General features: G+C 43.2%; 1 protein-coding gene across 2 annotated transcripts in view; it reads right to left on the bottom strand.

Moving 5' to 3' along the window:
• ADGRD1 (adhesion G protein-coupled receptor D1) overlaps window positions 1-13,568 on the bottom strand; it is a 158,862-nt gene that overhangs the window by 42,858 nt on the left and 102,436 nt on the right. For both annotated transcript variants that reach the window (XM_081966884.1, XM_081966885.1), the window contains 2 exons: window positions 10,893-11,004; window positions 1,449-1,602 (listed from right to left, as the gene is read on the bottom strand). In XM_081966884.1, the coding sequence (XP_081823010.1) occupies window positions 1,449-1,602; window positions 10,893-11,004 (266 nt within the window). The remainder of the gene's footprint in view (window positions 1-1,448; window positions 1,603-10,892; window positions 11,005-13,568) is intronic.

Raw genomic sequence — 13,568 nt, 5'->3', positions numbered from 1 at the left:
AGCTAAGTCCCCAGGAGTGTAAAATCAAGAGATGAGGAGACCTTGGTGCTCTCTGAGCTTAGTTGTTTTGTTGCAGATGCTTCATTATCCAACTAGGTAACACCATGCGCACTGATGATGTTACCTAGTTTGGTTAATGAAACACCTGCAAAAAAAACAACCAAGCTCAGAAAGCACCATGAGACCTCATTTCACCCTGAACTACAAATATTCCAGAGAATAATGCATGGCATGGTAGCCTAGCAAAGCTGTGGAGAAGTTCTACCTTTCTTTAATGGTTTTGCAGCCTGGATCTAGTCCCTCTAGACTGCAATTCCACAAGGAACCAAGCAAGCAGACATTCAAAGAAATTCAGTAATAAATAGGTCCTTGCGTCAGGAAAGGGAGATAGAAAGTTTGATGCAAAAAATAATAATAATTCAATATTGGCACTTCCCTTCTGATATTCTAAGATGCTAAGCATGGGTTAATTACTAGCAAAAGGGTAAGATTCAGAAGGACGCAGAAGAATTGAGAGACGTTGTTTTCCAAGTGGGATAATCGGGCTGTCTTGCAGGAGGGCTCTGAATCCCAACGGTAATAGCACAATTTTCTGATTAGAATCTGAAAGGAGGGAGGGTCTTTTTCATTAGTTCATTTATTTATTTGTCCAATTTATATGCAGCCAACATTTCCTTCCTAGGGTGGGAAAAGCATTCCTTTGGTTCTGTGCATTTCCAGACTGTTAAGATTTAAGGAGGATACTGTTGTGAACAGCGAGGAGGTTGGGGAGGAAGATGGGCCTGTCCTGGAGGCTGGGGAAGGCTCTGATGAGGGCTCTGCATCGGAGGCAGAGAGGGGGCCAGGGCCGTATGCCAGTTATCAGCTGCCTTCGGAGTCAGACATCAGTGGGGGAGAAGAACAGCGGGAGCCTGTTCCCAGTGTGCGCATGTGCAGAGTTGCCAGAGGAAGGGAACAGCTAAAGAACAGGGGTCGACTTGGGTGTAAGGCCACAGGTGGACGATGAATGGCCCCTCCCAGAGGAAATAAAAGAGGGGTGAAAGGGGAGTGGAGTTTGCAGGAGACAATTAGTTCATTGGTTTGTGACTCTCTGAGACTCCTTGCCAAGTTTTGCAGATATCAGCCTGGGAGCTCTCCAAGCCAGATAAGGTCTGTGACTGTCAATCCTCCCTTGAAAGACTTTGCTGGATGTGAATGAGCAGAATTCACAGTAACTTAATAAAAAGGTTTTTTTGTCAGGACCAGGAGTTTGCTTCATGCTCTTGGGAAGCCTCGGTCAGAACAAATACTCTGTCGTTCTGATTTTTTTCTTCTCTTGTGCCATCAAGTGGATGTTGAGATCCCAGTGGAACTTAGGATGGAAGTTTCTCCATAGAACTCAATGGAGAGAATCCTCCTTAGCCATATGTCTACGATCATCCGATCCCACAACTGTGTTCCTGACTTACCCCATCCAATGCCATAGTAGTATAAGAGCTTGTTCTCTTCCGAGCCAAAGACTTTGATCACCATGCTGTAGAGATGGAAGCCTTCCACCAGCATCCATGCGAAAGTGCTCAAGAAGAAGAAGTGAAGGAGAATCGCCAGGATTTTGCAGGGCACCTGCAAAGAAGACAAAACCAGCCCAATGAACAGGAAAGGAGAGGAGGAGAAGTCTTCTCACCCACACCCCAGGTGGTCAAAATGTGTTCCACCTACCCAACTCAAAAAGAGATGTTGTGGTACCTTTTGATGATACGGAGACCTTGTTTATACTATCATAGTCTCTTGCCAAGATTTGAGGGTTTGTAAAAAGCCAGCTGATTTAATAAGAGGTTACTAGAGCAATATTTTTATCAATAGGTCTATCACTTTCTTTCTTTCTTTCTTTCTTTCTTTCTTTCTTTCTTTCTTTCTTTCTTTTTCTCTTTTGCTTTCTCTGTTTCTCTTCTGTCTCTGTCTCTCTCTCTCTCTCTCTCTGTCTCTCTTTCTCCCTTTTTCTCTTTTCTTCTCTCTCTTTTTCACTTTCTTCTTTTTTGCTCTCTTTCATGTTTTTCTTTCTTTTTTCTCTTCCTTTTTTTCTTTCCCTTTCTCTTTCTCTGTCTCTCTCTTTCTTTGTTTTTCTCTTTTTCTCTTTGGCTTTCTCTCTCTCTTTGTTTCTCTCCTGTTCTTTCTCTCTATCTCTCTCATTCTCCATTTTTCTCTTCTCTTTTTCTCTTTCTCCTCTTTTTGCTCTCTTCCTTTCATTTTTTCTTTCTTTCTCCTACTCTCTTTCTCTCTAGCTCTTTCTCCCTTTTTCTCTTTTCTTCTCTCTTTTTCTCTTTCCCTCTTTCTCTTTCTGTCTCCCTCCGTCCGTCTGTCTCGCTCTCTCTCTCTCTCTCTCTCTCTCTCACACACACACACTGTCAGAACGGCTGCCCCAAAGGTTTTCAAAAGGCAATTGGACTTTCTTTTTTTTCTCTTGAAGGTGTTTCATTTCTCATCCAAGAAACTTCTTCAGTTCTGACTTAGGATTTCAGGTTTCTGACTTCTGACCAAGAACTGAAGAAGCTTCTTGGATGAGAAGTGAAATATCTTCAAGGGGAGAAAAAAACCAAAGTCCAGTTGTCTTTTGAAAAAGCACCTTTGGGACAATCCTACCCTGGGTGGTTGAGAATTTACAATCAATTGGCAGCAATTTTGCTAGCCTTTTTCGAGACATTAACATTCTGACATTGTCACAGAGCCTGGGGCCCTATGAATATGGGGTGTAGCCCATTTCATGGTGGGGTTGAATGTTCTCAGCTGCTGTTTTATGCTATTCACATTGGGATTTTGTTAAAAGTAATGGTTGTTTTCAACCTGTTTTTATTTCATCTTTAATAGTTAGTCGCCTAGAGTCATATCTACCAGACAGACGCCCGCGTGAATGGATTAAATTCATAAATATGTAAATTCCCTGGAAAGTAAGTTTCATGGTTAGGAAATCAAGAAATGGATTCATTCCGTGGAAAGTAAGATTCAAATTGTATTCAGAGAAGGGAGATTTCTAAGAGCTGGCGAAATATCTGGTCCAACGAGATTTGCATCAATAGGACATTGTGGGCTTCTAACGCTCTCAGTTCCTTCTGGTTGGTTGATGCCTTTTGGGAGCCTAAGTGTTATGGCCTGTCAGCCAATGGCAGCCAACTCAGAGGAAGAAGGAGGAGGCGTGGGAGTCAGCAGAAAGGCAACCTGAGAGTTTCAAGGGGGAAGAAGGAATGGAGCTGTCAGAGAGAGAGGCACAACCTGGACTGTCCATCAGCCCTCAGATGGAGAGTCAATAGCCCCAGGTCTGGAGGTGGCTGATCAGGAAGAGGAGGAACAGCTGGGTTCAGTGCCTGACGCACAGATGCACAAAAGGCAGAGGAGAGGAGAGCAGTGGAAATCTATGGGCCGGTTCTTGGGATGGAAGAGCCGCTGCTGCTAGCGAAGCCCCACCCTAGCTCTGGGGATAAAAGACAGGGGATGGAGATGAATAGATGTGTTAGACAACTATTCATCTCCCTGCCAGATGGAATATTTAGCCTGTGGTGAGAGAGAGAGAGACTTTTAACCAGGGCTGCTGGCGCTCCTAATAAAGGGAACACTTATTTAACTACAGAGGTTTTGTCGTGTTTCCGAGCCGCGTCAGAAAACTAAGAGATTGTGTTAAAAGTGATCCACTAGGCCAGTGTTTCTCCACCTTGGCAACTGTAAGATAAGCACAGCTGGCTGGTGAATTCTGAGAACTGAAATCCACAGACCTTAACGTTGCCAAGGTTGAAAAATACGGCAGTGGGAAGAAAAAAAAAATCTGATTTTGCTTAGGAAATCTGAGAAGTCTGTTTTCCCCCATATGTTGCAACTTTGCAACTTGAATCCTGCTCCTCTTCAAGGAGGATATTCGAATAACAGAGTTGGAAGGGACCTTAGAGGTCTTCTAGTCCAGCACCCTGCTCAAGTCTATTCCAGACTGAGTGCCCAAAGCATGCGTGCACGCAAATGTGGGCGTACCTGAACCCCCAAAATGCAATGCACACATGCCCCCCATGCATATGCATGCTCCCTCGCATGTGTCAGGATGAGCTAGAAGGGGTAATCAGAAGAAAATTGATACCACCAGAGAACAGTGAGAGGTTCAAATTGCCATAGGCGGGCAGAAAATCAGATTTATGAGCCATGGGAGTAACCCAGAGAAGTTGGATAGAGAATCGGCTACAATTGATGCCATTTTCCTCCATCCAACTTCTTTGCTCTAACCCTACTTTCATCCTGGTCTTAACGTGTCCTCTCCTTCTTTCCTATCAACTGGAATCCAGACACGGAGGAATTTATTCTTGTTAGAGAAAGTCACACTGTTACGCATTGAATGTATATAGTTGTGTTAAATATGCTAAAGTGAAACTAACCTTTAGATGATCCTAACTGTTAACTGTGCTAAAGTGAAACTAACCTTTAGATGACCCCAACTGTTAATTGTGCTAAAGTGAAACTAACCTTTAGATGACCCCAACTGTTAACTGTGCTAAAGTGAAACTAACCTTCAGATGATCCTAACTGTTAACTGTGCTAAAGTGAAACTAACCTTTAGATGACCCCAACTGTTAATTGTGCTAAAGTGAAACTAACCTTTAGATGACACCAACTGTTAACTGTGCTAAAGTGAAACTAACCTTTAGATTACCCCAAACTGTTTTGGAGGGAAATGTCAAACATTTATATTTGGGCAGGCTTTTTCTGGTACTATGATTGGTTAAGGCCCTGGGGGCCTAAAATATAAATCACAGGCATTTGCCTGCAGTTCCTCAGTTCCATTTTTGAGTCAATAAAAGCTGTTGCAGTCATGCTGGTCTGGTTCTTGCCTACTGAAGCTCACTACAGAATACACACAACCTTTTTTTTAATTCATTTTTTCCCCGAGCATCTGTAGGTCAGCACCTCTGCTGCCACCTGTCACACACGCGCTCCCTTGTCTTCATTGGAAGAACAGAACTAAGCTTTTGATACAATGCTGTAAGCTAGACAAACATTGTCAGGTTGCTTAGCAACCAGGTGACTCAGCTTACCTAGGCAACACTCACTGAAGTGTCACCTAGTTGCCTTGCCAAAATTAGAATGCTGCTTCTTCTCTTCTCCATGACTGGATCCTGGGTGCATTAGAGAGAAGTTTCAAGGGAACTCCACTCCCACACCTTCTTCCCTGTTGTGTTACAACCCCTGGTATGACTAAAATACATACATACCTATTTCCCTGGCTCAACTGATAAGGAAGAGAACCCATGGCTTAGTGGTTAAGACTCCTGCCTAAGATATATACAGCCTGGGTTCTAACCCCAGTAAGGGTATGGCTAGCTGATGAGAGCTAATTAGCTCGAAATAGATCTATCCTAGTCTCCCTTTATTTATTTATCAGTACAATTACAACATATATATGTATGTATGTATGTATGTATGTATGTATGTATGTATGTATGTATGTGTGTGTATATATATATATATATATATATATATATATATATATATATATATATATATATATATATATATATATATATATATATATTATATATATTTGTTTTCGTAGATTTTCACGGGTGTAGGTATGCTGGTTTATATATTATATATATATATATATATATATATATATATATATATATATATATATATATATATATATATATATATATATATATATATATATATATATATAATTTTCTCCTAAGTCAGGAACAGTTGCTACAGAGGAAGGTTTCGTTCTGCAACCCAACAAGACAGACACAGACTTCAAGGGATAATTAGAACTTCAGAAAAAAAAACAATTTTTCAAGAAGAGACTGAATAGCCATTTGTCTGAAATGATATAGGGCTTCCTGCTCGAGCAGGGGGTTGGACTAGAAGACCTCCGGGGTCCCCTTCCAACTCTGTTATTTATTCTATACACAACCCAATGCAATCCTAAGTTGTATTAACAGAGGGATACAATCAAGATCAAGTGAGGTACCAATAGTACTCTATAAAGCCCTAGTAAGATCACACCTACAATCCTGCATCCAGTTTTGGTCACCACACTGTAAAAAAGATGTTGAGACTCTAGAAAGAGTGCAGAGAAGAGCAACCAGGACGATGAGGGGACTGGAGGCTAAAACATATGATGAACGGTTACAGGAACTGGGCATGGCTAGTCTAGTGAAGAGAAGGACCAGGGGAGACAGGAGAGCAGTCTTCCAATATTTGAGGGGTTGTCACAGAGAGGAGGGGGTCAAGTTGTTTTCCAAAGCACCTGAAGGCCAGACAAGGAAGAATGGATGGAAACTGATCAAGGAGAGATTCAACCTGGAAATAAGGAGGAATTTTCTGACAGTGAGAGCCATCAACCAATGGAACAGAAGTTGCCTTCAGAAGTTGTGGGAGCTTCATCACTGGAGGCTTTCAAGAAGAGATTGGACTGCCATTTGTCATAAGTGGTTTAGGGTCTCCTGCTTGAGCAGGGGGTTGGACTAGATGACCTACAAGGTCCCTTCCAACTCTGTTAATCTGAATCTATCTAAGATGATCAAGGAGGCTAAAACATTCAGTGAACGGTTGCAGGAACTGGGCATGGATAGTCTAGGGAAGAGAAGGACCAGGGGAGACAGGATAGCAGTCTTCCAATATTTGAGGGGATACCACAGAGAGGAGGGGATCAAGCTATTTTCCAAAGCACCCAAAGGCCAGACAACAAATAATGGATGGAAACTGAACAAGGAGAGATTCAACCTGGAAAAGAGGAGAAGTTTTCTGACAGTGACAACAATTAACCGATGGAACAGAAGTTGCTTTCAGAAGTTGTGGGAGCTTCATCCCTGGAGGTTTTCAAGAAGAGACTGGACTGCCATCTGTCAGAAATGGTGTAGGATCTCTTGCTTGAGACTAGATGACCTATAAGGTCTCTTCCAACTCTGTTAAGCTGTTGTTGACTCCCCATTGTGAAAGAAACATGGATTACTAAGTCGTTGTATACAACCCATTTATTTCTAAGTTGCTTCCCCCCCCCCTTAACTGGTAAAATGCACAGCAGCACCCCATAATAATAATAATTTCAGAGCACCGCAGGGGGAAAAAATGGCAGCCTCTCTATGCCATCCTCTCAAAGTGACAAATAGAGAAAATTTTGCTGCTATTATTACTTTATTTTTTTCCCCTAGGACGGGGGAAAAAAACGAAGGACTGTCAACTCTGCTCCAATAAACTGGAACTAGAGGGAATGTTACATCGAATGAATGAAATCAGTTTTGTGTTTTGTAGGTGGGAGTCTGAGCCGTTTGTTAAGGTCCACACATATGCAAGGGAAAACCCCAGGAAATGTTATCAGGTATGTATGTATGTATGTATGTATGTATGTATGTATGTATGTATGTATGTATGTATGTATTGTGTCATAACCCCTGGTATGCCCAAATATGGGAGGGAGCATACTGCTTCCCTTTTCTGTCTTTCGACTCACCCTAGGAGCCATCCAGGCAGAAAGCCATTTTTTTAAATGTTGCCTTGTTACATTATTTATTTATCAGCACAAACACAACACACACACACACACACACACACACACACACACACACATACATTAGATAGATAGATAGATAGATAGATAGATAGATAGATAGATATAGATAGATAGATATAGATAGATAGATATAGATATAGATATAGATATAGATATAGATATAGATATAGATATAGAGATATAGATATAGATATAGATATAGATATAGATATAGATATAGATATAGATATAGATATAGATATAGATATAGATAGATATATGTTGTATTTGTGCTGATAAATAAATAAAGAGAGACTAGTATAGATCTATTTCAAGCTATTTAGCTCTCATCAGCTAGCCATACCCTTACTGGGATTCGAACCTGGGCTGTATTACATATTAGGCAGATGTATTAGCCACTAAGCCACAGGCTCTCCTCCTTATCAGCTGAGCCAGGGAAATAGGTATGTATTTGTGTTACAACCCCTGGTATGCCCAAATATGGATGGTCTGGATGGTCTCCTGTAGTGAGCCGATAGACAGAAAGGGGGAGTAGTGAGTTCCCTCCTATATTGGGGCATACCAGGGGTTGTAACACAAATACATCCATCCATCCATCCATCCATCCATACATACATACATACATACATACATACATACATACATCCCAAATATAATTTCTTCTTCATGTTTTATTGCTTCTTGGCTGTGCCGTTTTTTCCCTCCCAGGGAAATACAGGGAGTCCACATTTGACCAAATGCCAGGAGAATTTCTGATGAAACCACATGATTATCGTTACGGTTATTAATAGTATTAATTATCGAGTTAAACAGCGACCGCTGTGCTGTGATTAATCCCTGCCTTTATTTTTCGGTGCAAATCAAAGGGAAAACACAAACATTTTGTCACGTTTAGCATGTACCGATGCCTGTCGAACAAATGTGCAATGAATAACCTCCTTATTTAAATGCCACCGGCATTATATGCCTGTCACCACGGCGGCCGCCATTTATAACAACGTGGTGACAAATTGTCTAAAAATAAAGAGGGGTCTGCTTCAAAAGGCCAGGGCCTTCCTTTCAAAGGAGTAAGGAGTGCAGAATTGGGTGGCAGTGTACATTGTCACGCCGGAATGTTGTGTTGAGGCAAAATTGGGTGGAAGAGATAAATATTTGGATAGGCCTTAAGACATTTCTCAGCTGAGCCATGTGCTGTTCTTCTGTGAAGAGAAGGACCAGGATAGCATTCTTCCAATATATGAGGAACTGCTACAAAGAAGGGGTCAAGCTATTTTCCAAAGCACCCAAAGGCCGGACAAGGAACAATGGATGGAAACAGATCAAGGAGAGATTCAACCTGGAAATAAGGAGGAATTTTCTGACAGTGAGAACAATCAACCCATGGAACAGAAGTTGCCTTCGGAAGTTGTGAGAGCTTCACCCCTGGAGGCTTTCAAGAAGAGACTGGACTGCCACCTGTCAGAAATGGTGTAGGGCGGGGGGGGAGAAGCACCAGAGCTGGATTAGGTGGGTATTCCTTGACTTACGACCCCAATCGAGTTCAACATTTCCGTTACCAAACAAGACTTTAGTCTCCTTTAAGGGACTGGAGACTAAAAGGTGTGAAGAACAATTGCAGGAATTGGGTATGGCCAGTGTAGAGGAAAGGAGGACCAGGGGTGACATGATAGCAGTCGTCCAGTATTTAAGGGACTGCCACAAAGAAGAGGAGCTCAAATTATTCTCCAAAGCACCAGAAGGCAGGACAAGATGCAACGGATGGAAACCAGTCAAGGAGAGAAGCCACCTAGAACTAAAAAGGGAATTTCCTCCCTACAGGGAGGACAATTAGCCGGTGGAAAGTCTTGCCACCAGAAGTTGTGGGTGCTCCATCACTGAAGGTTTTTAAGAAGAGATTGGGCAACCCTTTGCCTGGAATGGTAGAGGGTGGGGGTGTCAAACTCAATTCATTGAGGGCTTTGGTTGACTCAGAGGGCCAGGCAGGCGTGGCCAACTGGGTGGGCATGGCCAGATTGACACCACTCACTGGGCATGGCTGGCTGTTTGGGCATGGCAAGCTTGATGCCACTCACTGGGTGTGGCCTAATGGGTGGTCATGGCCAGATAGATGCCACTCCCCAAACTGCTGGTATGTTTCCTCTTCACACTGGTTAGACTGGGCCGAAGCGACGCGATCTGGCCACTTGCATTTTCCAAGATGGCCACGCGGGCTTGATCTGACCACATTGCAGGCTGCATCTGTCCTGCGGGCCTTGTGTTTGACACCCCTGATATAGGGTCTTCTGCTCGAGGAGGGGGTTGGCCTAGAAGTCCTCTCTTCCAACCAGGGGTGGGTTCCTGCCAGTTCTAACCTCTTCTATAGAAGAGGTTCCACAAATCTACTGTGCCGTTTAGAACCAGTTCCAGCTCCCCCCCCCCCCGCCCATCTGCACATCATCAAGATGAAGAGCGAGAGGAGGAATTCTGGGAGTTGAAGTCCACAAGTCTTAAAGCTGTCAACTTTGAACACCCCTGGGTTTTTTTTTTCTAAAGGGTTAGGGGTGCAAGGGTCTTGTAACTTGACAGCTTTAAGATTTGCGTGCTTCAAATGCCAGAGTTTCTGAGCCAACATTTTGGTTGCTAAGCAAGAGCGTTGTTAAGTGAGTTTCACCACATTTTACAAGTTGGCCACACCTACCCAGTCACATGGCTGGCAAGCCACTCCCACCCAGTCACATGGCCAGCAAGCCACTCCCACAAAGCAGGCAACACCTACAGAAGAGGTTCTTAAAAATGTCGAAACCCACCACTGCCTCCGACTCTGTTATTCTATGTTCTATAATTGACATGAATTATGATAAATTGTAGGCGCTCCGTCACTGGAGGTTTTTAAAAAGAGCCACTTTTCTGGAATGGGTCTCCTACTTGAGCAGGAAGGGTGACTCAGTGGCTAAGACGCTGAGCTTGTCGATCAGAAAGGTCGGCAGTTTGGCGGTTCGAATCCCTAGCGCTGTGCAACGGAGTGAGCTCCCATGACTTGTCCCAGCTTCTGACAACCTAGCAGTTCAGAAGCACGTAAAAAATGCAAGGAGAAAAAATAGGAACCACCTTTGGTGGGAAGAGAATAGCTTTCCGTGCACCTTCAGCATTGAGTCATGCCGGCCACATGACCACGGAGACGTCTTTGGACAGCGCTGGCTCTTCAGCTTTGAAATGGAGATGGGCACTGCCCTCTAGAGTCAGGAATGACTACAACATACGTGCAAGGGGAACCTTTACCTTTACCTTACTCGAGCAGGCGGTTAGACTAGAAGACCATTTATGTCCCTTCCAATATTCTGTTATTCTCTGCCATCGATGCCCAAGTCAGAAGCATATCCATTTCACTCACCGTCCCGGGGTCGAACTGGAAGCTGGTAAGGAGCAAGATCTGAGCCACCAAGACAGCAAAGGAAAGATTGGCATGGATGTGATAACGCTGGTTGCGGATGGTACTGGCAGAGCTGTGGGGGAAAAGAGGCACATCTATTAGTACTCTGAAAATTAAAATATTGGGTCGGGGACTTCTGGAAGTGCTTTGAAAATTAAAATATTTCAGTCAAGTACTTGGGAGTTGAAGTCCACCCATCTTAAAGTTGCCACGGTGGAGAAACTCTGGTCTACAGAAAGAACGGAGAATCGGTTGGCCTCCACTTACGAGGGCCACCAAGATGAGTTCCATTCTACATATTTGAAGGGCTCATCACTTCTACATCAGAAGCAGGGGTGGCATCCTGCCCGTTTAACAACTGGTTCTCTGAGCACACGCAGATAAATCACTTTCCGCATTACTGCTGTGGCGGTCATGTGACTGGGTGGGTGTGGCCAATTTGGCAGTCCATTAAACAATGCGCACAAACTAAACTTTAATGTGCTTTGCTGCTGGGGGTGTTTTATTTGCTTTTGTTTCCATGTTGCTCTTTTGATTGCCTTTTCTTTGGACTGGATCACTTTTTTTCAGTTGTTTTAAGAGTCTAGTGATCCATTTCAGGAAATTCAGTTTTGCAGCAATTGTTCTCTGTCCCAAGGAGCTTGAGAAATCTCTCCCTCTCTCTCTCTCTTTCTTTCCTTCTCTCTCGCTCTCTCTCATTCTCTCTTTCTCTTTCTCTCTGTCTCTTTCTTTCTCTCTTTCTCCCTCTGTCTCTCTGTCTCTGTCTCTTTCTCTTTCTTTCCTTATCTCTCTCTCTTTCTTTCTTTTTTCTTTCTTTTTTCTTTCTCACTTTCTCTTTCTTTCTCTCTTTCTCTCTCTGTCTCTGTCTCTTTCTCTTTCTCCCTCTCTGTCTCTTTCTGTCTTTCTCTCTCTTCCTTTTTCTTCCTTTTTCTTTCTTTCTCACTCTTTATCTTTCTTTCTCTCTGTGTCTCTTTCTCTCTTTTTTCTTTCTTTCTTTCTTTCTTTCTTTCTTTCTTTCTTTCTTTCTTTCTTTCTTTCTTTCTTTCTCACTTTCTCTTTTCCTCTCTGTCTCTCTGTCTCTTTCTCTCTGTGTCTCTCTCTCTTTCTCTTTCTTTCCTTCTCTCTCGGTCTCTCTCATTCTCTCTCTTTCTCTTTCTTTCTTTTTTCTTTCTTTCTCTCTCTGTCTCTTTCTCTCTTTCTTTTTCTTTCTTTCTCACTCTCTATTTCTCTTTCTTTTTTCTTTCTTTCTCTCTTTTTCTCTCTTTCTCTTTCTTTTTTCTTTCTTTCTCTCTCTGTATCTTTCCCTCTTTCTTTTTCTTTCTTTCTCTCTGTCTCTCTCTATTTCTCTTTCTTTCTTTCTTTTTTCTCTCTTTCTCTCTCTTTTTCTCTCCTATATCTCTTTCTCTCTTTCTTTCTCTTTCTCTCTCTCTCTTTCTCTTTCTTTCTCTCTCTCTCTTTCTTTTTTCTTTCTTTCTCTCTTCTCTCTCTCCTCTCTGTCTTGTCTCTCTTTCCCTCCCTCCCTCCCTCTCTTTCTGTCTCTGTCTCTCTGTTTCTCTTTGTCTATCTCTCTCTCTTTCTCTCTCTCTCTTCTGAGGCGCAGCAATCCATTCTACCGCGCCTATCAGCTGGGCTTCAGAAAAGGAATGTCAGAGAGCATAGCACAGGTGCAGGTGGGTGGGGCTAGCTGATAGTCGGAGCTACCAGTTTGCCAAACCGTTCCAAATCAGTAGAATCCCACCCCTGATCAGAAGCCATGACATCTCTCTCTCTCTCTCTCTCTCTCTCTCTCTCTCTCTCTCTCTCTCTCTCTCTCTCTCTCCCTCTCTCTCCCTCTCTCTCCCTCTCTCTCTCCCTCACCTCTGAATTGGCTTAGCCCTCCAGTTAGGAAGGCAAGGTTACAAAATTAGGTTTTAATTGGGGTAATATTTTCCTGAGGCCAACCCTGCTTGGCTCCATTGCAATGATTGCAATATTAACTAGACTTTGCTGCTTTTTAAAGTCTTTTGATAGACACAGGCTCCCTGCAGGCTCACGCAACATTCCTGGTGTTCAGCAAAATTGTGGGGGAGGGGGAAACGGGTGTCTCTCTCTCTCTCTCTCCCCTCCTCTCCCCGAAGTGCCTCTGGATTTAATAACATTAATTAAAAGCAAAACACAATGCCGAGAGGGTGTTGTGTTCCACATAAGGGTAGTAGAATAAATGCCTAGAATTTGCAGTTGCCCCCCAACGAAGGGAGGGAGGAGAGGAAATATGAATATTTCCCCATTCATTTTTGGGGGGGGGGGTTCACCCTAATCTGAGGGGTTCTGGTGCTTTCCGAGAGCTTAGAGAGCGCCAAGGACCCCTCATTTCAACCCTGTGCTACAATTATTCTCCTTTATTGGTACCCCCCACCCCCACCGTCTGGGCTTTCAATCAGTGCATCTCTCTTTTGAGAATCAGCTCAAGTGGTTTCATGTTAATATGTTTGGGTCCGATCTCCTTAAAGATGCGCAAGCATGAGCAACTCGCTGGACGAGGCAAACGAGTCTCAAATTAAGCGAGCCGGATCGAACGAGAAGGCCATTTGCATATCCCGTCGAATTCTAGCACTTTGTAAATATCTCATTGTCGCATTCTCTACCTTGAAGTGATTT

Source organism: Natrix helvetica (assembly GCF_964273705.1).
Source record: "Natrix helvetica genome assembly, chromosome: 14".
Classification (NCBI taxonomy): Eukaryota; Metazoa; Chordata; class Lepidosauria; order Squamata; family Natricidae; genus Natrix; species Natrix helvetica.
The sequence above is the reverse complement of the archived record's forward strand: the minus strand, read 5'-3'. Positions and strand labels throughout refer to the sequence as shown.